Source organism: Salvelinus namaycush, chromosome 35 (genome assembly GCF_016432855.1).
Source record: "Salvelinus namaycush isolate Seneca chromosome 35, SaNama_1.0, whole genome shotgun sequence".
Taxonomy (NCBI): Eukaryota; Metazoa; Chordata; class Actinopteri; order Salmoniformes; family Salmonidae; genus Salvelinus; species Salvelinus namaycush.
In genome coordinates, this window is record NC_052341.1 from 33561672 (window position 1) to 33586368 (window position 24697).

The 24697-nt window shown below is 40.9% G+C and overlaps 3 protein-coding genes across 4 annotated transcripts; 1 reads left to right on the forward strand and 2 right to left on the reverse strand.

Annotated features, from left to right (window-relative positions):
• Nucleotides 1-2811: 2811 nt before the first annotated feature.
• LOC120029528 (gastric inhibitory polypeptide-like) lies at nucleotides 2812-3382 on the reverse strand. The gene is made up of 3 exons (XM_038974790.1): nucleotides 3297-3382; nucleotides 3043-3180; nucleotides 2812-2914 (listed from the first exon to the last, which is right to left on the reverse strand). Exons 1-3 carry the CDS (start codon nucleotides 3380-3382, stop codon nucleotides 2812-2814), a joined length of 327 nt encoding a protein of 108 aa, XP_038830718.1.
• A 6213-nt stretch (nucleotides 3383-9595) lies between these two features.
• LOC120029898 (male-specific lethal 1-like 1) lies at nucleotides 9596-15512 on the forward strand. Of its 2 annotated transcripts, none has more exons than XM_038975208.1 (9): nucleotides 9596-9662; nucleotides 10406-11183; nucleotides 11285-11481; nucleotides 11569-11897; nucleotides 12041-12105; nucleotides 12251-12318; nucleotides 12510-12634; nucleotides 12810-12882; nucleotides 14580-15512. In XM_038975208.1, exons 2-9 carry the CDS (start codon nucleotides 10524-10526, stop codon nucleotides 14662-14664), a joined length of 1602 nt encoding a protein of 533 aa, XP_038831136.1. In that variant the 5' UTR covers nucleotides 9596-9662; nucleotides 10406-10523; the 3' UTR covers nucleotides 14665-15512. The 2 variants fall into 2 exon arrangements, with proteins under 2 accessions (XP_038831136.1, XP_038831135.1); XM_038975207.1 differs by lacking the exon at nucleotides 14580-15512 and adding an exon at nucleotides 13315-13546.
• A 3446-nt stretch (nucleotides 15513-18958) lies between these two features.
• LOC120029756 (charged multivesicular body protein 2a) lies at nucleotides 18959-22648 on the reverse strand. Its single transcript, XM_038975025.1, has 6 exons — nucleotides 22491-22648; nucleotides 21765-21932; nucleotides 21467-21646; nucleotides 21148-21278; nucleotides 19401-19462; nucleotides 18959-19248 (listed from the first exon to the last, which is right to left on the reverse strand). Exons 2-6 carry the CDS (start codon nucleotides 21930-21932, stop codon nucleotides 19127-19129), a joined length of 663 nt encoding a protein of 220 aa, XP_038830953.1. The 5' UTR covers nucleotides 22491-22648; the 3' UTR covers nucleotides 18959-19126.
• Between the last annotated feature and the right edge of the window lie 2049 nt (nucleotides 22649-24697).

Here is a 24697-nt window from a genome sequence, read left to right on the forward strand (position 1 = left end):
TGTTGTTCATGTTTTGCTGTGGTCTAGTGTACTGTGGAATATATTACTTTCTTGTTCTGGACACTTCTCCCAGTCATGGTTAGGGTTGGAACTGCCTCTCTGGGTGTTCTGATGCTTCTAGCTTGGAGTTGTATGCTCATGATAACATAGCTACAGTATTTCACCTTTTCATGTGTATATTATTGCTTACTAGGTGTGTTCAATTTGGTAACCACTCCCTCTTCTAATTAGGGCTAATTGGAAAAGCCTTTCAAAAGAGGACATTGTATTCTCCTTTTTCTGTACTCCCTGACGAAGGCCATGCAGCCGAAACGCGTCGGTTTTTAAACAACTTTGTTTCTATTGAACATGCCATACTAATAAAGGCATTTTAATTAATTATATGAAGAGTGCCTTGGTACTCCTCTTTTATTGTCAGGGCCTTGGCTATCTCTGTACTAACTGTCACCAGGGCATCCATGGCTTCTTCTTCTTCTTGTTTGGGATTTAGTTGGTGGATAACATCCAACTTTTAGGTGGATACACCGCTACCTACTGTACTGGTGTGTGAGGCCGTTCACGGCCTACCTACATAAAATTATTGATAAGGTAATACAAAATTGGGAAAAAGGAAAATAAAAATTGCCCTGCCTACTATTAGCCCTTTCTAAATAAATATATATTAAAAAGACACCACCCCATTCCACTATTTAACCCTATCCAATCCTACTCCAGACCAATGGCTCTGGGAGGACAGAACACTACCATGCAACACCTACTGCAACTGTTCTGCAGTAAATCCTCCCAATCCCAAGTACTTCTCAGTCGCTGCCACCACAACCTCTATTTTCTGTGTGATATCCAATCAATTTCTGCAGTACAAGTGACAACCATGGCTATAAATGCTAAAAAGCCCACCTTACTGAAGCACATATTCTTCCCATCATGCTCTCTTGGTTTCTGCCTACTCACAGGAATCCTCTCAGTATCCCTCACCCTGTAACCATCTTCTTCTACCACTCTCTTCACTGCTTCGGCATATGACACTTTCTGTACTACTCTAACCCTGACAACCTCAACCTTCTTTTCTCTCACCGGACACCTCCAATCTCCAGGCCCATGGGAACCCCGACAACTAACACAAGGGGCGCAACTTTCACTGGGGAACTGTGTTCCCCCCACATTCTGAAATTGCATTTTTGCCCCCCCCTTTTATCATTGGAATGTGAAACTAAACGCCGTAGGGTGTGCTTTAGGACTATGCGGACACCACAGAGCGGTCGGGTAGGCTGTTTGGAGTGTTAATTAATCCAACTGGAATCCCCCTCCTACAACATGCCCATAAAGTAAGTATTTTCAGAACACAAGCTCTCACGGGATAATTTACACTTCCTAACTTGACCTTGTCGGGCAAAGACTACATCAAAACTCAGCAGGACAGACAATGTCTTCTCCGTTTCCCCCACTCTCTCCACCGCAACAAACGGTGGGCGTCACAGACACCGGGAATCTTGAATTTCAACTGATCCTCAACACTTAAAGCCACCCCGCTATCACTCCTTTCAACGGCTCCCTGCTCCGGAGAGCAAAGTAAGTCACATTTCTTGTCCCCAATCGTGTGATCCGGAGTGCCCGCTCTCTTTGGACTGAAGAAACACAATAAATCATCGCTATTCCACTCCGAGTTATTCTCACCAACTCAACAGTCCCCAACATTTTCTCCACACAACCTGATACCACATATGGATCAGCTAAAATGCAAGGATCCATTCTCCACAAATATCACTCCCACTGGGCCAGAATCATCATTTTCATCCTCGGGATGAGGCCCGATGTAGATACTACATCCATACTCTTGTCAGGTTCCATCTCTGATCTACTATAGCAATTATCCCCCTTTTTCCACTTGGCGCCAACCTTCCTCACTACACCGCTTATCTCTCCACACTGAGCTCCTTCCCGGCGGTCATCACTGCACCTGCCACCACAATTAATTCACCCTCACTGTCTTCACGTTCTCTTTCCTTCAGCAGATCTTGCAGAAGGCTTGTGCAATCCCCCACTCCATATTTATTAATAATATGTTACATCTTCTTTCGTCCTACCTCCATTAATTTGCCCGCGTCTTCTCTTCCAACCGAAAAGGTGCGCTCTGCCCGTTGAGAGACATTGCCATTCATCTAGAGTTGAATACTGTCACTTACTGCCTCGGCAAGAGACTAATGAGCGGAGGCCCATTTTTGTTCTAACACCCCGGTTGGACAAAAATTATTATAATAAAGCCATGTAGCAAACTCGGTTCTAGTTGTTGCCTATTTAGTGGTCTATGAAGCTTCTTCTTCACAAGAAATGCAAAGGACCGTGATATTCTTTCAGTATGACCAGTAGGAGCCTTTTTTAAAGGTGTGACATTTGTGAAAATATTACTGTGTACGATTTTTTGCCATTTCATTTGTTACTTTCGTGAAATGTTTCTCATGCTAAATGCTAGATGAAATGACTACCCAGTGAGGCCAATCTTTGTTTAATAGTTCAATCATTTAATTTCCCCTTAGAAATGATTTATGAAAAAGGTAAGACATTCTGGATTCATAACAAAATAGAAAGCATCATTTTTTCTCTAAATTGTCATAATGTTGTGGTTGACTTGAGGCTTCTCTTTGCATCATTCTCTCGCCTATGTTGGTAATTTGCTGATATTCTTTAAAACATCACTGGGTCCTGTAGTGAGGAAACAAATTGGAAAATCTTATAATAAGATGACACAATAAATCATTTGGCAACAATTCATATTGAAGTTCATTTTGAAGTTAATATCTTCACAGAATGAACTCACATGGATCTGTGTCCCTTGCTGCGGATGCACAGTGCAAGCTTTTTCAGGAGATTGTTGTACAAGCGAGCCCCTGGATCTTCCTCCGGAGTGACATTAGACCTGTGATAGTTTTTGATTCTATTATAGTCGTTGTTAGTGACTGAATTTGCTCTCAGTTTCTACAATATATCAAGATCTGAACTGTAGCAATTATAGTCATTTCAAACTCTATGGTCAATTTTACTTACATGCTCTTTTTCTCCTTCTGGTTGAGCAGGAAGTTGACAAAATTCTTCTGAACCATGGAGTCCATGATTTTGCTCATGTCACTGGCAATGGTTGACTCAGCATATCTTCTACCCAAACCCTGTCCATTTTCTGTGAGACTGACAACAAGACATAAACACAAACATGAGAGAGGAATGGAGATATTAGATAATGCAGGGGACACCACATCAACATCAAATGAGCAGACATCTAAAATGTAGGATGGGAATCTTACCTGTTCTCTCCAGACTGGTCCGAGGCCTCAGCATGCAGCATTCCAGCCACGCAGAGGAGCACCAGTACAAACAATGCTACCTTCATGGTGACAAAACTAAACAAGGTAGAGGAAAGAATAGAAGAGAGAGGCATAGAAAGTCAGGAAGAGAAAAAAAAAACATCTGAAATTGAGGAAAATGTGTTACACTTACAATGCAGAATATACATTTTTTGTTTGTGATTCATTTCTAAATAACTGCTACTTATTAAGGTAAACATGTATTACACATCCAGTAAGCTAGAAACAAGCATTTATGTATAGAGTAGAAATTGATAGTTTGAACAGGAACAGGGTATATTTTGAAAAGTATCTTGCCTTGAGAATGGAGATTCTTCACTGAGAAATGCAAGCTTTTTGTGAGTTGCTACAAGACATTTGTCCTTTTATACAGTTTCTCAGAGGTGATTTGTGTCGTGACCAGAATAACACCTAGGTTCCACTAAATTAGGGCAATTAATGACAATAACATACACATACTTCCGATAAGCAAGCTTTCTAATAAATTCAGAACTATTAAGTCGGTTTTTCTCTGCTGAGTAAGATAATAGGGTGGTTAAAATTGCTCTCTAGATGAGCGGTAACTACCCTTGATATGACCAGTGTAAACCTTTCTGGGCTATTAGGCTAATCTGAATGAGGCTGGATGGGAAACAATTGAGAAGTGAACAGCTTAATGCTCAAACTAGAAGATATGGAAGTTAAGTAAAAGGTTAATGTTTTCAGTGATGTAACACATTTTGAGTTGCATGCAGCTATATTTAAATCTAAAATGGTCCTTGAGATGGAAAAACATGATTTGTCGTAAATATAACAGATGGTGTTGTAATGGTTTTAATATGCTATCAATCAATCAAATGTATTTATAAAGCCCTTCTTACATCAGCAGATGTCACAAAGTGCTATACAGAAACCCAGCCTAAAACCCCCAAACATGTAGAAGCATGGTGGCTAGGAAAAACTCCCTAGAAAGGCAGGAACTTAGGAAGAAAACTAGAGAGGAACCAGGCTCTGAGGGGTGGCCAGTCCTCTTCTGGCTGTGCTGGGTGGAGATTATAAGAGTACATGGCCATTAAGGCCAGATTGTTCTTCAATATGTTTGAAAGTTCATAGATGACCAGCAGGGTCAAATAATAATCACAGTGGTTGTAGAGGGTGCAACAGGTCAGTACCTCAGGAGTAAATATCAGTTGGCTTTTCACAGCCAAGCATTCAAAGGTCGAGACAGCAGGTGTGGCAGAGAGAGCGAGAGAGAGAGTCAAAAACGTCAGGTCTGGGACAAGGTAGCATGTCCAGTGAACAGGTCAGGATTCCATAGCCGCAGGTAGAACAGTTGAAACTGGAGCAGCAGCACAACCAGGTGGACTGGGGACAGCCAGGAGTCATCAGGCCATATAGTCTTGAGGCATGGTCCTAGGGCTCAGGTCCTAAGGCAAGGGAGGAAAAGAGGGAGAGAGAGAGAATTAGAGGGAACATACTTAAATTCCCACAGGACACCAAACAAGACAGGAAAATTACACCAGATATAACAGACTGACCCTAGCTCCCCAGCACATAGACTATTGCAGCATAGATACTGGAGGCTGAGACGGGGGAGGGTCGGTGGACACTGTGGCCCCATCCAACGATACCCCCGGACAGGGCCAACCAGGCAGGATATAACCCCACCCACTTTGCCAAAGCACAGACCCCACACAGGATATCAACAGACCACCAACTTACTACCCTGAGAAAAGGCTGAGTATATCCCACGAAGATCTCCTCCACAGCACGAGCCCGAGGGGGCGCAAAACCGGACAGGAAGATCACGCCAGTGACTCAACCCACTCAAGGCATGGAAGAGCACCAGTAAGCCAGTGACTCAGCCCCCGTAATAGAAGAGAGGAGTCTTCAGTAAAGACTTAATGGTCGAGACCGAGTCTGCGTCTCTCACGTGGATAGGCAGACCATTCCATAAAAATTAAGTTCTATAGGAGAAAGCCCTGCCTCCAGCTGTTTGCTTAGACATTTTAGGGACAATAAGGAGGCCTGTGTCTTGTGACCATAGCGTACGTGTAGGTATGTACAGCAGGACCAAATCGGAGAGATAGGTAGGAGCAAGCCCATGTAATGCTTTGTAGGTCAGCAGTAAAACCTTGAAATCAGCCCTAGCCTTAACAGGAAGCCAGTGTAGAGAGGCTAGCACTAATATGATACAATTTTGGGGTTCTAGTCAAGATTGTAGCAGCCGTGTTTAGCTCTAACTGAAGTTTATTTTGTGCTTTATCTGGGTATCCAGAGAGTAGAGCATTACAGTAGTCTAATCTAGAAGTGACAAAAGCATGGATTAGCTTTTCTGCATCATTTTTTGACAAAAAGTTTCAGATTTTTTCAATGTTACAAAGATGGAAAAAAGCTGTCTTTGAAATATTATTGATATGTTTGTCAAAAGAGAGATCAGGGTCCAGAGTAACGCTGAGGTCCTTCACAGTTTTATTTGAGACGACTGTACAACCATCAAGATTAACTGTGTTTCCAATCTCTCCAAAAGAATGTGGTGATCGATGGTGTCAAAAGCAGCAGTAAGGTGTAGGAGCACGAGGACAGACACAGAGCCTTGGTCTGACGCCATTAAAGGGCAATTTACCACTTTCACAAGTGCAATCTCAGTGCTATGATGGGGTCTAAAACCAGACTGAAGCGTTTCGTATACATTATTTGTCTTCGGGAAGGCAGTGAGTTGCTGCGCAACAGCTTTTTCAAACATTTTGGAGAGGAATGGGAGATTCGATATAGGCCGATAATTAGCTTTTTCAAGAGGCTTTATTACTGCCACTTTTAGTGAGTTTGGTACACATCCGGAGGATAGGGAGACATTTATTATGTTCAACATTGCAGGGGCAAGCACAGGAAGTAGCTCTTTCAGTAGTTTAGTTAGGATAGGGTCCAGTATGCAGCTTGAAGGTTTATAGAGGCCATGACCAGGATTTAAAAAAACTTGAGTGGCTCCATTGATCCTAGGTCCTGGCAATCCTGTGCAGACTCAGGACAACTGAGCTTTGGATCTTTTTGTCACTGCTGAAATGAAAGCCATCCTCTCTTGGGGAATACTGCTTTTTATTTAGCTTTGCGATAGTATCAAAAATACATTTTCGATTTTTCTTATTCTCCTCAATTAGGTTGGAAAAATGGATGATCGAGCAGCAGTGAGGGCTCTTCGATATTGCACGGTACTGTCTTTCCAAGCTAGTCAGAAGACTTCCAGTTTGTTGGAGCGCCAGTATTTTGTGTACACCATGGAGCTAATTTCTTGTGACAAATATTTTTCATTTTTAGGGGTGCGACTGCATCTAGGGTATTACTCAAGGTTAAATGTAGATCCTCAGTTAGGTGGTTAACTGATTTTTGTACTCTGATGTCTTTGTGTAGGTGGAGGGAGTTTGGAAGGGCATCTAGGAATCTTTTTGTTGTCCAAGAATTTATAGTACAGCTTTTGATGATCTTTGGTTGGGGTCTGAGCAGATTATTTGTTGCGATTGCAAATGTAATAAAATGGTGGTCTGATAGTCCAGGATTATGAGGATATTTTTTTTAATCCACAATATTTTTTCCAGGGGACAAAGCTTGATCCAGGGTATGACTGTGACAATGAGTAGGTCCGGAGACATGTTGGACATAACCCACTTAGTCGATGATGGCTCCGAAAGCCTTTTGGTGTGGGTCTGTGGACTTTCCCATGTGAATATTATCTGCCATAACTACAAGGTCTGATAGGAATTCAGGGAACTCAGTGAGGAATGCTGTATGTGGCCCAGGAGGCCTGTAAACAGTAGCTATAAAAAGTGATTGAGTAGGCTGCATAGATTTCATGACTAAACGCAGTCATTTATTTTTTAGTAAATTTAAATTTGCTGTCGTAAATGTTAGCAACACCTCCACCTTTGTAGGATGCGCAGGGGATATGGTCACCAGTGTAACCAGGAGGAGAGGCCTCATTTAACACAGTAAATTCATCAGGGTTGTTTCAGTCAGGCCAATCACATCAAGATTATGATCAGTGATTAGTTCATTGACTATGACTGCCTTGCAAGTGAGGGATTTAACATTAAGTAGCCCTATTTTGAGATGTGAGATATCACAATCTCTTTCAATAATGACACGAATGGATGAGGTCTTTATTCCAGTGATATTGTCAAGGCGAACACCGCCATATTTCGTTTTTCCTAACCTAGATCTGAGGCACAGACACAATCTCAATGGGGAAAGCTGAGCTGACTACACTGACTGTGCTAGTGGCAGACTAAGCTGGCAGGCTGGCAAACAGCCTGCTGCCTGGCCTGCACCCTATCTCATTGTGGAGCTAGAGGATTTAGAGCCCTGTCTATGTTGATAGATAAGATGAGAGCACCCCTCCAGCTAGGATGGATTCTGTCACTCCTCAGCAGGCCAGGCTTGGTCCTGTTTGTGAGTGAGTCCCCGAAAGAGGGCCAATTATCTACAAATTCTATCTTTTGGGTGGGGCAGAAAACAGTTTTCAACCAGCGATTGAGTTGTGAGACTTTGCTGTAGAGCTCATCACTCCCCCTAACTGGGAGGGGGCCAGAGACAATTACTCAATGCCGACACATCTTTCTAGCTAATTTACACGCTGAAGCTATGTTGCGCTTGGTGACCTCTGGTTGTTTCACCCTAACATCGTTGGTGCCGACGTGGATAACAATATCCCTATACTCTCTATGCTCGCCAGTTTTAGCCTTAGCCAGCACCCTCTTCAGATGAGCCTTTACGTCGGTAGCCCTGCCCCCTGGTAAACAGTGTATGATCGCTGGATGATTATTTTTAAGTCTAATATTGTTGCTAAAGGTGTGACAAGGTTAAGCCCACCTGCGTCTCACAATATGCATCACAGAGAACGCAAAAAATACAAAACATTCCCCATTCATCTCTACCTTGCACGCTGAATATCATTTCAAATAGGTTTTATTGTGAAGCATAAACATACATGTATACAATTGCATCAGACGGAACATGACTGCTTTTTGCAGGCCAAATGTCAACTGAGCCCTCATCTTCTCCACTATTAAAAGTTTTAAAAAACATGGAAATGTTTACGAGTACAAGATAAAGAAGCACAGGTGTGAGAAATTGGTAATTGAAGAGAATCACCTGACCCACCTGACATGTAAGAACATGTTTGCTACAGTTACAGAGGCAAAGAGGTTTCAAAACATAGGTCTATATATATATATATACTGAACAAAAACATAAATGCAACATGTAAAGTGTTGGTCCCATATTTCATGAGCTGTAATGAAAGATCCCAGAAATGTTCAATATGCACAAAAAGCTTATTTCTCTAAAATTTGGTGCACAAATTTGTTTACATGAGAATGTATCCTTTGCCAAAATAATCCATCTACCTGACAGGTGTGGCATATCATTACACATATGTGTGTACTGGGGACAATAAAAGGCCACTCTACAATGTGCAGTTTTGTCACACAACACAATGCCACACGTGTGAAGTTTTAAGGGAGCAAGCAATTGGCATACTGACTGCAGGAATGTCCACCAGAGCTGTTACCAAAGAATTTAATGTTAATTTCTCTATCATAAGCCACCTCCAACGTAGTTTTAGAGAATTTGGCAGTACGTCCAACCGGTCTCACAACTGCACACCACGTGTAACCACGCCAGCCCAGGACCTCCACATCCAGCTTATGGTTTATTCACCTGCGGGATTGTCTGAGGGGGTGCTGAGGAGAATTTCTATCTGTAAAAATCCATTTTTGTGGGGAAAACTAATTCTGATTGGCTGGGTCTATGCCCTCCCAGGCCCATCATGGCTGCGCCCCTGCCCAGTCATGTGAAATCCATAGATTAGGGCCTAATTAATACATTTCAATTGACTGGTTTCCTTATATGAACTGTAACCTCAAAATCTTGGAAATTGTTGCATGTTGCTGTTATATTATTTTGTTCAGTATATTGGGGAGGACGTGCTCAGTGGAATGATATCAAATACATCAAACACATACATGCTTTCCATGTGTTTGATTCAATTCCATTTGCTCTGTTCCAGCCATTACTATGAGCCATCCTCCCATCAGCAGCCTCCTGTGGTATGGACCCTCTTTGACAAAGGTCAATAAACTATAATATATTTACAGAGGGAAGTAAAAACTCTGTGGTCCAAGCCTATTTCCAGCTCATCGATGTCATCTACTGATGCTTTTCTTCAACTTTATTCTTCCCAAAACACGAAAACATGACCATTTGCCGTAACTACGCATGCGCCATGTTGGGCGCTTTAAACAAGTATGCAAGAGTGGAACATGAACATACTAGGTGAGTTTGAGAACTATTACGAAAATGAGGGATAACACAAAATACCATGCTCGGTGAAACTATATGCTAACTTATGATAACTTATTTTCAGTAGGTTGTTACGTACTTCCTCCAAGTCCCTTTCGCATGCAGCGAGTCAGTGGCAGTGCAGTGAAATACTGTTCGCTATGATTTTCATCAATGGCAATGCGTGATGGACTAAAATGGAGGAAATATCGAAGTGCTAGCTAACACTTGCTAGAAGCACGAACCACTCTAGCCAACTGCTACCCCCGTTCACCCTTGTATTTTTCAGTAAAAATGGCTAGTTACCAACCCTTCGGCAGGACCATGAGGGTGTGCAAGCAATATTTGTTACCCAATTTTTAAATAATATACCCTGCGTAACAAGCTAGTTAGCTAGCTACCTAACGTTAGCTACAAACGTTAAACGCTAACTAGATGCTGGGAGACTCAGTGTTCGTTAACTAGCTAGCTAACTTGTTTGTCCTGTACAGTTAGCTTGCTAGCTGAAATGTTGTATAGTTTTAGATAGTTAGCTAACGTTAGCTGGTGAAAGGGTGCCCAGCAGTCAGGCGCAGTGCAGTATTTAATGTGTCAATCAGTTGTAGTAACTAGTGAGGTTGCCAGTCATTGAGCAACATTGTGCCTAGCTAGCTTGCTAGACAGCACATTTTATTTAGACCCGATAGCAGTCAATGAATGTTGGTTGCAATACTGATGATAACTTATTTATATTACAGGAAGAAGACTGATCCAGGCTCAATGAAACAGGAATAGGCATCAATGACACTTGACTGCTTTGCAGAATAAGCAGCTATTCTGTAATGCTAGTTCAATAACACCTGAGTTGTATTCGCCATGACTATGAGATCCACTTTGTTCGCTAATGCAGGATTTAAGCTGGACACTGAGAGAATTGACTTTGACAAATCACAAGTTGGAAATGCAAATGTTGTGAACTCCATAACCATCAAGAGAGAAACCTGTGACTTTGTCATAGATGTCCATGACGTACATGGGGACATCCACAACACTGGAGGGGAGAACCTCAGCAAAACTAAAATCCTAGACCAGAAATACATAATTCGGGCCCCAGTGGTGGCTGCACAAAATAAAGCAGGAGGGGCACTGGTTCAAGGTGACAATTGGGAAAGCACAGGGGTGCCGTCATCCTCTGTCAGACAAATGGGGGGTGAGGGAATCCCAATGAAAGGTAAACACTTTCTGAGTGACGGTATGGATAATAAAGAGTTGGTTTCAAACAATAACTCCAAGGATGCTGGTACTGATGAGAGCACCAGAGGGGTCTCCCCTGGAGGAGTTGTCAACACTGCATCCATTGAGTTCAGCACAGAGGGCAAGTGGAGGAACATCAGAAAAACCCCTTCTAACCCCCACACACAGGCCACCTGCCTCCGGCAGATTCTCCTCCTTCAGCTGGACTTGATTGAACAACAGCAACAACAGCTGCAGTCCAAGGACAAGGAGATAGATGAGCTGAAAGCAGACAAGGAGACGGTATGCACAGTATATTAAAGTGTCTAATTGTTTGTAGATGACAGTAACGCTGTCATTTGTTTAGAACCAAATCATTTAAAGAAACATGTCTGCATACATAGTTGCTGGCGCGTATTGAGCGCATGGAGCGTCGCTTGCAGCTGACGAGGAAGGACCCACGTGATAAGCGCCTATTTCAGCCACTAGAGCCCTGGACCCCAGATAAAGAGGACCTGTGGGATCTAGAAGTGTGTGACAGCCCACAGACTCCCACCCCCAGGACAATCCCCTTCAGTCGAGGCGGCAAAGGCCTCAAGAGGTAACAGACCCCAAACACTACTCTGCATTCACTTATCCTCAGTCAAACTATCTTCTATTCACTAATACATCTGCTCTGCTCATGCAGGAAATTTTGCTTCCTGGACTCAAAAATCCAGAAGTCACGAGGAGGGAAAGGCTCTAAGTTCACCTCCCCTAAGTCAGAGTGTGGAGCTGGCTCACCATATCAGAGGGAGCTGCGCAGTAAAGAGACCCCAGAGAAGATGGGGTTTGGTCGGTCACCGGTGGAGAGGGATACTCTGTACCCGAGCAAAGAGGACCCGGAGCGCACCGATCAGATGGAGGAGCTCCCTTTCATGTCTACTACTGAGATGTACCTGTGTCGCTGGCATCAGCCGCCCCCCTCCCCCCAACGTGAGCCATCCCCATCCCCGAAGAAAGAGGAGGTTGTAGCCAGTGAGTAGTCCCACCACACATGCCAGTTGTTCCGTTCCAAGTGTTAAGCTGTGTAATATTGCCTCGCAATGAATAATAATGTAGAAATCCAAATAGTATTGTTATTAGTCCTATGTCTTTTTTTACACTGTTCTGTTTTCCAGTTCCATCCTGGAAGGAAAACAGTATGGAGCCCTTGGATGAGGAGGCTGCCAGTGACATCCCAGAGGTGAGAGAGGAGAGCACACAGGCTTTACAATTTAAACTGAGAGTCAGAAATAAAGCCAGTAATGCCACACAATATTCAACTCAGCATTTACCCCTGCAAATGGTCCTTAACCACATCAACCATGTGTTTGTGTTGTTTTACCAAGATGTTGGACGACAGTGTCTTTTTGAAGCGCCATGCAAAGCTGGAGTTGGATGAGAAGAGAAGAAAAAGGTACAAATGGGTTATCTGACTTCCAAGTTACTCTCAATGCCTCATCATTGTCAGTCTCTAACCTCACTCACTACGGCTCCTTTTTTGTGTCTGTAATGCAATCTCGATTTACTATATCGAACCACTAACGTTTTCATCCATTCCTTGCTCTCTCATTATCCCTCTTTATCACTGAATCCTGTTTTTTGTAGATGGGACATTCAGCGTATCCGTGAGCAGCGCATGTTTCAGCGCCTCCAGCAGCGCATGAACAAGAAGAAGGGGATCCAGGAGAGTGAGCCAGAGGTCTCCTCATTTTACCCGGACACTGAGGATGGTATGACTGGCCACTTCATCTGCTGTCTAAACATGGATCCGTTGTTTTTTACAGAACCATAAAGTTGCTACGCCTTTAATACTGTCATTTACTTACTGAAGTTTTACGAGCAATGTTTTCATTGCATGCAGACACAGTCTTGATTTTGAGACTCCCTTTTCTTTCTTTTCTCCAGTCGAGTCCATAATCATCACCCCTTTCCTACCTGTGGTGGCCTTTGGCCGGCCATTGCCGAAGCTTACTCAACAGTAAGTTTTTTGGGTATTTTCGATTTCATCCACCAGTAGTCCTGTCAGTCTTTTTCAACTACAACGCTCATTGTAGGTTCTGTTCAACATGCAGGGAACAACCCTATCACACATCATGGCACCCTTTTCCAAGCACTTGGTCCAAACAAACACATCTATGCATTTTTTTGTGTATCTTTCATTCAAAGGAGATAGTTTGTGTGATATACCATTCGTATGCAGAGATGTTATTTGTTTGTCTATTTGATCTTTTATTCAGGTTTTGACATTTTCCTATAGGTTCACTTGTAGGACTATATAAGCAGGCTTTTTTGTTAGGCTTGTCACTGGACATTTCTTTGTATAGTTGAGTTAGGGGATAAGTTAGGTATGTAAATCACTATGTCCACTAGCTTGAGTTCATCCAGTACTATGCGTAATTTATTTTTCAAGATGGTACCATGGTGCAGGTGGCGGGGCAGGGCGAGTTTCACAGAAAGACCTTTCATCAAAATGCAAGTATTTATTCTTCCCCCAAGTATGTCTTTAAAGTCTTAAGCAAACTGTGAATATTTTACACCCCAAGCACTCATAGGCAAGTATTTTGATGCCTATTCCTTCCTCTGTTCTCGAAGAAGGGGGCATAGGCCTAATGATTTACAAAAGAGGGCAATAGGAATGCAAACTGGTGTAAATTCAAAAAACATTAATGCTATTTTGAAGACATTGTAATTCAAGTAAGTTACCTATTGACCAGTGTTGGAAAAAGTAACCAATTGTCATACTTGAGTAAAAGTAAAGAGACCTTAACAGAAAATGACTCAAGTAAAAGTTAATGTCACCCAGTAAAATACTACTTGAGTAAAAGTCTACAATTATTTGCTTTTAAATATACTTAAGTATCAAAAGTAAATGGAATTGATCAAATATACTTAAGTATCAAAAGTAAAAGTATAAATTATTTCAAACTCCTTATATTAAGCAAACCAGATGGCATAATCTTGTTTTAAATTTTTTTTTTTTTACGGATAGCCAGGGGCACACTCCAACACTCAGACATCAATTGCAAATGAAGCATGTGTTTAGTGAGTCCACCAGATAAGAAGCTGTAGGGATGACCAGGGATTTTCTTTTGATAAGTGTGTGAATTAGACCATTTTATTGTCCTGCTAAGAATTCGAAATGTAAATGAGTACTTTTGGGTGTCAGGGAAAATGTATGGAGAAAAAGGTACATACTTTTCTTTAGGAATGTAGTGAAGTAAAAGTTGTCCAAAACATAAATGGTAAAGTACAGATACCCCAAAAAACGACTTAAGTAGTACTTTTAAATAATTTTTACTTAAGTACTTTATACCACTGCTATTGCCAGAGGATATTTATATACCGGTAGTTTTGCAAGTCCTTTAAAGAAAATGGACAAAAAAATACAAAATCTCTATACAATACAATTTTCCTAAACACTGTTTTTTTTATACATTTATCCATTCCAACAGTCATTATTATTATTAACATGTCTGCATGTGTGCATATTGAGACAATGTTCTATACATTGAGTCTGAAAACAATTGAGACTCTCTTTATTTAACACATGCTGTGCCAACTGAATGATAACCAAATGTGAAATGCTTTTTAGGTTATGGGGGTCGGATTTTCCCAGTAACCTTTCCCTGCTTCCTCCAGTCAACATGTGTATTTCTGAATTGTCTTCCTCTGTAGGAACTTTGACCTGCCTTGGCAGCGAAGCCGCTGCCGCATCGAGGTGCCCAAAAAACACACGCCACACCGTACCTGTCGGAAGTGAGGTGGTATCTGCGTGTGTTAAGCAAAAGAGAGAGCCCTCTTCTCTCCCCAGAAAGGTTCTCTTTTCTTTTGTGGGATTAGGCTGTCACTGGCGTAGCATGCACTACTCTCAATAGTCTGTGGAAAAGTAAACCATTGTCCTCCGTGTTGTCACTTGCCAGCTGTCTTAGAGAAGGAGCTGCTGTACATTGGGAAAATGGCTACCAAATTTGTTATCTATGGTACATTTGTTGCCCATGCTACTCAAACTGAAAGAAAAGCTGTACCCCTCGACAGATAACAGTCCCCCTACTAACAGCTAAGTGATTATAAGGTAAACCACAATAGTTACTTAGTATGTCTCTACTGTAGCAATTTAGTAATAAGCACGTTCTGTGAAGCATAATTGGGGAGCACATGTTCTAATGTTTTGGAATTTGGTGTAATGTACCTAGTCATCCTTAATTACTGCATCATCACTAAAATGTGTAGCTTTTGATCATTACTACATTATTACATAGTTGTCACCTGACTGAGTAACTTGGGGACTGTGATCTAAAGGGTAAGAAGAGAAGTGGCGGTTTTCTGATTTGACTGAATGGCAGTGCTTGAATTGTACAATTTACAACTAACCCTGTGCGCTGGAAGCACCATTGGCGTTTACATGCTCTGGGTTTTGCTTTGATTGAAACTGTAATTAATTTTTCCTGTTTGTGTATTTACTGTAATAATATTTCCTTATGTGGACACCGCTTCAAGCGAAAGGTTTTATCATTGTGCACTAAAGTGTGGATATAAGGTGTTTGATCCTTTCTCGGCATGTATGTTTTTTTTATTACAAATGCAGTAAATATTAGATTTTAAAAAGTCCTCCTCTGATGCAAAAATTATTGATATTCTGCGTTGTCCATACTTTGCTTCATGAAAACAAGTTTGTTTGACTGCTTCTTGGTAGACATTGGCTTTTCAATTAATTTGAGAACCTTTGATCTTCTACAGTATGCTTCTTTGTTCTGTTTTCATAATTTTATTATGTGAGTCTGCATGACACATTTGGTCCAAACGATATCAACTATTAACACGGTAGAGCTGTAAATGAAACGACATCCTTTCCGCTTAGTGCAATTCAGAGAAGAGAAATAACATCTGTTTTGAATTTCAAAAGCATGACAATTTGGCTGCTTTATTCAAAAAGCACTGCTTTGTTCAGACAACTGCCTTGTCTCCAGCCCATTCTCTAATGTGATGAATTTGCTTGAGTTTTACATTTTTTGGTGTATTTTTCCAGTACATCAGAATACGCTTACTTGCAGTAGATAACTGAGATATAGACATCAGTCCTATGGTGAAGTTTAGAAAACATGGGTTTTGTTGGCATTAGAGTTTAGCCTAATCAGCTAGAGCACTCAAACTTAATGCTAGGTGTTTTCCTTCTTAAATTCTATCTATATTTAACAATCTTGGTAACTGCCAAAATAAAGGAAACACCAACATAGTGTCTTAATAGAGCCTTTTGCCAGAACAGCTTCACTGCACCTTGGCATAGATTCTATATGGCTGTTTACACAGGCAGCCAGAATTGTGATCTTTTTATACTAATTGTTCTTTTGACCAATCACATCAAAGAATTTTCACATCAACTATTTTTCAGGGCTGATCTGATTGGTCAAAAGACCAGCTAGTGAAAAAAATATTACAGTTGGATTGTGTGTGCTAATGCAGCCCAACTGTCTGGAGCTCTATTGGAGGGATGTGATGGCATTCTTCCACGATAAATTCCCTCCTTTGGTGTTTTGTTGATGGTGGGAAACGCGGTCTCAGGCGCCGCAACAGAATATCCCATAAGTGTTCAATTGGGTTTACATCTGGGGACTTCAACAGCCATGGCATATGGTTTACATCATTTTCATGCGCATCAAACCATTCAGTGACCACTCGTGCCCTGTGGATGGGGCATTGTCATCCTATGGGGATTTAGCCATGGTAGCTAAAATAATGGCCTGCCCAGAATTTGTATACATGACCCTAAGCATGATGGGATGTTAATTGCTTAATTAACTCAGGAACTACACCTGTGTGGAAGCACCTGCTTTCAATATACAGTACTTTGTATCCCTCATTTACTCAAGTGTTTCCATTATTTTGGTAGTTACCTGTAGCTCCTGGTGATGTGTTATCGCTTAAACATTTTACTTTTGGCACAATGGCCTCCAATGCTACAGACCACAAAATACAGAGTGGTTTTCAAATGATGTGAAATTAGTCTTCAGAAACAAATGTAAATATAAAAACATGGCTGTTTTATTTTTTTTTATTTAAACGTTCAAGTGTTGAGTACATTCAATATTATTGTTCTATGATAATGATTGTATGTTGACAATAATTGACAAGTTTGTTTTGGAATAAAACAAAAAACATCTAACAGTTAAGCCTAGTCCTCAGTTATCGATTTGTAGATTAACAAGCTCTGAGATTGATTGATAATGGTAATTAATAATGGAGCCATATCCGTCAGTGAATTGGAGTGCAAACTTTTTTTTTTGAAAACCCCTTGAATTATACTATTGGGATACCTGAGTTTGAACAACATTGGCATATAAGCAATGAGAATTTAGAGGCAAGCAAGGTTACACCATGGGAGCTTAGTGTATAATTACCACTGCTATAATGAGATTGATCTTGTTGGTCAAGGGGGGGGTGGGGTTAGTCTGGCTGACACCAGCTCGCTGTGTCGTTACATGGGTTGGGCAGGGTATGTAAATTAATGTTATCACATTTCTAGGTATTGAGGGAAGATGATTAGCTCCAGCATCTGTCAAATGTGAAAAATGTTTATTGAATAAAGGCAAAATAGGACATTTCTTACAAATATAAACCACACCCTCAATCAACCTTTCGATAAATATTATGTTATCAGGAACTCATGATGACTACACTTTTATGGATAAAAGGCTATTTCAGTTCTATCAGGCACCATCGAGTAAGTGCCCCCTTCTTGGACATTTGACATGGAGAAAAATTTACCAAATTGTACACACATTTTACCACACTCAACACTTCTTTTTTTTAAATGTTTATCCATTCCGCAGTCCCATTACTAATTCTAAACCTAGGTTATACAAACTCCCACAAATATAATTATACAAAGTAAATCAAAAGCAAGCAAGAAACCACAAACCGTAAAACCATTACAAAATCATGTTAATATCTGACAATGTGTAGTGAATGCTCTTAGGCACACCTCTATGAAAGGTAAGAATGTACAAATGTAGTGATGCTTGTACATCAAATATACAAAAGGTTTACTTTATTAGAATAGTCTAAATTCACTAACTTTGGGTTCCTTTAAATAATGTTACATTTACCCATGAAGCAAAAATAACATGCCTTTGGGTGTATTCAAACTCACTTCATTAAAATATTCCCTTTAAAAGAGAATGCTTCAATTTTTTTTTTTGGAACAATTGTGTATGGATAATGATTCTGATCAGTCATTGATAAAAGATAACAATACCTGCAAACAAAAAGCCATATACCGTAAAAACATGGACTACTCACTGAAATCCTCCAGTGTTCATCCACCACTCCACCACACAAGGAAATCTATACTGAACAAAAATATAAAAGCAACATGAGACAATTTCATTGATTTGACTGATTTGCAGTTAATGAGGAAATCAGTCAATTGAAATAAATTCATTAGACCCTAATCTATGGATTTCACATGACTTGGATTACAGATATGCATCTGTTGGTCACAGATACCTTAAAAAAAATGGGCCTCAGGAACTCGTCGCGGCATTTTTGTGCATTCAAATTGCCATCGATAAAATGCAACTGTGTTTGTTGTCTGTAGCTTATGCCTGCCCATACCATAACCCCACCACAGGGCACTGTTCACAACGTTGACGTCAGCAAACCACTCACCCACACAACGCCATACACGGTTTGCCGTTGTGAGGCCGGTTGGACGTACTGCCAAATTCTATAAAACAACGTTGTAGGCAGCTTAGAGTAGAGAAATTAACATTCAATTCTCTGGCAACAGCTCTGGTGGACATTCCTGCAGTCAGCATGCCAATTGCATGCTCCCTCAAAACTTGAGACATCTGTGGCATTGTATTGTGTGCCAAAATTGCACATTTTAAAGTGTCTTTTTATCGTCCCTAGCACAAGGTGCACCTGTGTAATGATCATGCTGTTTAATCAGCTTCTTGATATGCCACACCTGTCAGGTGGATAGATTATCTTCGCAAAGGAGGAACACTCACTAACAGGGATGTAAATAAATTTGTGCACAAAATTGAGAAATAAGCTTTTTGTGCGTATGGAAAATGTCCGGGATCTTTTATTTCAGCTCATGAAACATGGGACCAACACTTTACACGTTGCGTTTATGTTTTTGTTCAGTATAGATACAGAAAGCTAAGTTGCTGAGTACATCTAGCTGTATTAACACCAGGCAGCCAAAGTGCTGTTGTGTGTCAGTCTCTCCTGAGGTTATTCAGTCTCTCTTCCAGGTCAGCATCTGCATCTGCCAGAGCTGGCTGGGGTTCAGCTTTCTTCCCACCTGCCACTGAGAGGCTACCTCCCGTGGATGGCAGATCTAAATGAACAGGAAGGAAATGATTTATATCAATCAATAGGAACTGTGATGAAGAGATGACCAGCTGTATCACTACTACAGCATTTTAGTAAAGTGAATGCAGTTGTAAATCTTACTAACTGCAAGCACAATAACTTCAGTTTATTCCTTACTTGAGAGTTCGTCAGAGAGATTGAGACCCAGCTCGTCCAACACTTGGGACACAACGGCATCACTGAAAATAAAACAGAGTTAGTGTTTCCATAGATTTACTAGCTAACATAAGTATGCCAAAAGTATAAATTGTACAATTTAAAATAAGATTAACAAATAACGATGTCTTCATATTGAGTTGGGGTAGGTTTTCATTTTTAGATTTTTTTTTAACCAAATCTGTATTTTGGATGTAAATGACATTTTTTTTGCGATTTCACTTGGTCTTAAGAAACTTACCCCACCCGCAATAGACTTCTTCATGCAGATAAAACATTAACAAAGGCTCCAAAAACACCCAAATACATCCTTTTAGAAATGGCAATTCTCTCAGTATAGATATTTTCCATTTTGTTGGACTTGAATGATAACTTCTCCATGTAGCCGGCGCATGCGCACACGGAAAAGTATCACTCGAGTTCAAAATGGAATAAAAAAAAGGTTTGGAATGACACAATGTCATGTGTACAACATCTAAAGACTTACATCACTATACTGATAGTGTTGCCGTTTCGAATTAAGTGATAATGCCCGAGAAGCCAGTGTTTGGTCGGGCATTATCACTTTTATACAACGGATTACCAACATATTCAAATCAAACTTTATTTTGATGAATTTATTCATACTATTTCATCCTTCCACAAGATATAGTCCCGAAACAAATCTAGGGTTGCTACCCAAGCCGGTTGGTCGTTCGTTTTATTGGTTCGGTTGCCAGACTGAACGGACCCAGTCGTTCAGTCTTTTTGATCTGTATCTATGGACGTGACCCAGTCGTTCATTCTAAATGTTCCATTACCATATTGGCTGGCAACGTTATGACTTGCTTGCTAGCTAGCCAACTACGGCTAACTTACAGTCACGTCAAACAGTGAAGACAGAATAACAGCAGCAGCTGCATTTGTTTAAATTTAAGCTGTTTTCTAGTTACATTTATTTGGATACATCCATAACAATGAGCTAATGAGGCACGATTTTGCCAGGCATAGAAAATGTGCTCTCTCGTTAGGACACTGTTGTTCAGAGGAGCTAGCCAACAACACAGCTAACACTGACTTCAAGCTGAAGCTGGAAAGACTGCAAACTAGCTGCACTTAATTTCGTGTTACCTTTTTTAAATTCAAATTTCTTTGTATATATCCATAAAAATTATGCCAGCTAATTCATGATTTCAACTGGCTGAGAAACTGCCTGCCTCTCTCTCGTCCCGACTCCTGACACGTTCATTACTATGGGACAGTTGAATATTGAAACAATGTTGCAAATGTCAGAGAGAGACAGTATAGTTTATACAAATCTCCGATGTTGAAAACTAAATGTTAGTCTAAGAGAAATGTGAGAATGTCTAGATGCTTTTTATGGTGGAGATCAAGTTTATAACTTCCCTACCTGGGCTGATGAGACAGTGGATTGCGCAGTCAAATGGAACAGAGTAAATAGGCATTTTAACATCATAGATTTAACCGGTGGTAACTTGTGGAATAGACACCGGCTGGAATGCGCTTTTAACCAATCAGCATTCATGGTTCATGTTTTATCTGTGCCTCTGCAGAATGAGCATTAGGAAGTCTATCGCCGGTGGTATAAGTTTCTCAAAACCAAGTGAAATCGCAAAAAAAAGGTCTGGACACTTCTATGACATGACATTTAAAGTGTACCTATCCTTTAAAGGATTTGGCTGGAATTTCTCTGTCATGAACCCCCTACCTCTCTTCTTCATCATCCTCATCACCCATGGCATCATCTATGGCATCATTCATCATCTCCTCTTTCATGTCCATGATCTCACTCTGTCGTTCAAACTCCATCATGATCTTCTGAATCTGTGGCAACTTCATCTGTGTAGGGGAAGTGAATGTTATGTTATGAGCCAATGGAATGTATTAGCACATTTCAACCGGTAACAAAAATGACTACAAAAGTTTGAGGCTTTTTAAGTGCCTTACAGTTCTACTGGCACGTTGTCTCGATACAGAATTGAATCGTGTTTTTAACAGGAATCATGAAACAATGAAATGATACACACCTGTCTGTTCATGGTAGCCATGGCTTTGGTAACTCCTTTCATTGCCTGTGCCATGCTGTTGTTTGACTTGAGAGTCTGGATTTTCAGACTGACTGCCTGGATATTTGCCCTCATCATAATAAATTTCTTCACATAGTGCCTTGTGCGAACCAAGTCCTTCGCCATGATCTTGACAGCATCCTAGAATGGTGTGTGGATAAGTGTGAGACAATTGACAATGATGCATGACAATTTACATAAAGGCGTGAAGTCTTTTCCCCCTTTAAACAGCCCCTTATATTTGCCCTCATTATCTCACCATTTGTCCTTGTTTGGCCATTTTCTTAATGTCAGCTATTATTTTCTTCTCCTGCTGCTCCAGTCTTTGTCGCTCTCTGTCCAGATCTCTCATGGCCCGATTCAGTGCCCTCTGGTTCTGCCTCAGCATCTCCTCTGGGGTCTTCCTCTTCCCAAACAGGAACTCCATCTAATGTACAAAATTGGGAAAGAAAATCAGGAAATAATTTGGCTACACATATCATCCAAATCTACCTCTTTCCTGTCAGTCATTATTACTTAGAATTTACAATGTGTCCGTTTCCCCCCTAAACAGGCACTAATTTTCTGTACGTTTCATGCATGCGTTTTGTTTGTAAGATAGCTACATTATAAACATGAATTCGTGTAGGATAACTCCTCATCTGATCCATTTACTGTAGCTAGCTGGACTCTGATTAAACTTCTTTTTAACAATCATCGTTAACGTGATTTATCAAATTCCCAGAATTCAATAAACAGGCCTACTATGCATAGCTAAATGGACTTGATTATGTAGACCTTTAAACTATTAGCTAGCTAGCTAGGTATGCTTGCTTCCTTGGTAGTTTAACGTTAGTAGCTAACATTTGCTGCTAGGCAGCTAACTACGAAGTTGAGTCATAGTAACAAGCTAGTTATTATTCAATTTTATGTTACAGTGTATGAAGTATTTCGTGGCGGGGCTGTTTAAGTCGCGATAATGGCTACTGTTGTGGAAAATAGCTACCGTTTGAGAGGTCTTCACCGGTTTTAAATCGGAAACAGACACCCTATTTGCACAGATAGATGGATTTGTTTTCTTTTATGGACTTCCGCAGAAAGTTAGCTTCACTTCCGTCGTACTCCTTCTCCTTCTCCTACTCCTTCTCCTACTCCTTCTCCTACTCCTTCTCCTACTCCTTCTCCTACTTCTTCTACCCCTTCTCTTTCTTATTCTCCTCCTTCTTCTTGATTTGATTCTTCTCTCTCTATGGCATATTGGCGTTCGCAACAATTAAATGTGCATTCCGCACCTTACTGTGCTGGTGGATAATAAGTATCCCAAAAAAGGAAAACATTTTAGGTAAAAATAAATAAAATATCATACGAACTACCAAACAAAAAGAAGTGAACTAAACAAAATCAACCTGCTTTTCTGTAAAAAAAAATATATAATTATAATCAGGTCCCAACACAGGCTCAGAAGCCTCCTGTGAGGGCGGGACATTTCCTATCGACAAAAGTCCTTGTAGTGCTTCTGCTGTAAAGTCTTGGAGCCCCAAAAACGTATCAGCTGCAGATATAATGATATCCAGCTTATTGGACTTTTTAGACACAATTAATCACTGTGGCTATAAATGCCACAAAATCCACCTTCTTCACAATGAGTGTATCCAGATCACCTGATTGACTTAAAACACTAGCAACTGGTTGCAATGTATCCACCGCCATATCTTCAACACTGTTGCCTCTTGCCCCTTCGACTCTCTTCACCGCCTCCACATAGGAGATCCGCTGCGCAGCCCAGATCCTTGACACCTCGACCTCCTTCACTCTACAGTGCACTCAAGGATGTCCAGAATATGATCCCCACCACAGTTGCAACAATATACTTCTCCCGTCTGCAAACATGTGACACGGGATCATATCCTTTACAATTTCTACACTATAATGGTTTGGACATGCTCTCCCCGCATACCTCACATATCCATGCTTCACATATTCAGGCAGAGTCTCCTCAAACAACAATATAATATCGACAGGCTTTTCTTCTTCCTTACATTTACCATACGGGTCAGGGGAGATGCACTGACCATTCCTGGGAATTTCTGACTAAGCTACTCATCATCTACAGTGCCAGTCAAAAGTTTGAACACACCTACTCATTCAAGGGTTTCTCTTTACTTTTACTATTTTTATACATTGTAGAATAATAGGGAAGACATCAAAACTATGATATAACCAGGGTGGCTATAACATATGGAATCATGTAGTAACCATAAAAGTATATTTTATATTTGAGATTCTTCAAAGTAGCCACCCTTTGCCTTGATGACAGCTTGGCACACTCTTTGCATTCTCTCAACCAGCTTCACCTGGAATGCTTTTCCAACAGTCTTGAAGGAGTTCCCACAAATGCTGAGCACTTGTTGGCTGCTTTTTCTTCACTCTGCGGTCCAACTCATCCCAAACCATCTCAGTTGGGTTGAAGTCGGTTGATTGTGGAGGCCAGGTCATCTGATGCAGCACTCCACTCTCCTTCATCAAATAACTCTTACACAGCCTGGAGGTGGGTTTGGGGTCATTGTCCTGTTGAAAAACAAATGATAGTCCCACTAAGCACAAACCAGATTGGATGGCGTATCGCTGCAGAATGCTGTGGTAGCCATGCTGGTTAAGTGTGCCTTGAATACTAAATAAATCACAGACAGTGTCACCAGCAAAGCACCCCCACACCATCACATCTCCTCCTCCATGCTTCACGGTGGGAACCACACATGTGGAGATCATTCATTCACCTACTGTGTGTTTCACAATGACATGGCGGTTGGAACCAAAAATCTCAAATTTGAACAGTTGATGTTGACATGTGTCTGTTACTTGAACTCTGTGAAGCATTTATTTGGGCTGCAATCTGAGGTGCAGTTAATTGCCGATTTCTGAGGATGGTAACTCTAATGAACTTATCCTCTCTCTTTGCTTATTTGAGCTGTTCTTGCCATAATATGTACTTGGTCTTATACCAAATAGGGCTATCTTCTGTATACCAACCCTACCTTAACACAACACAACTGATTGGCTCAAACGCATTAAGAAGGACAGACATTCCACAAATTAACTTTTAACAAGGCAGACCTGTTAATTGAAATGCATTCCAGGTGACTACCTCATGAAGCTGGTTGAGAGAATGCCAAGAGTGTGCAAAGCTGTCATCAAGGCAAAGGGTGGCTACTT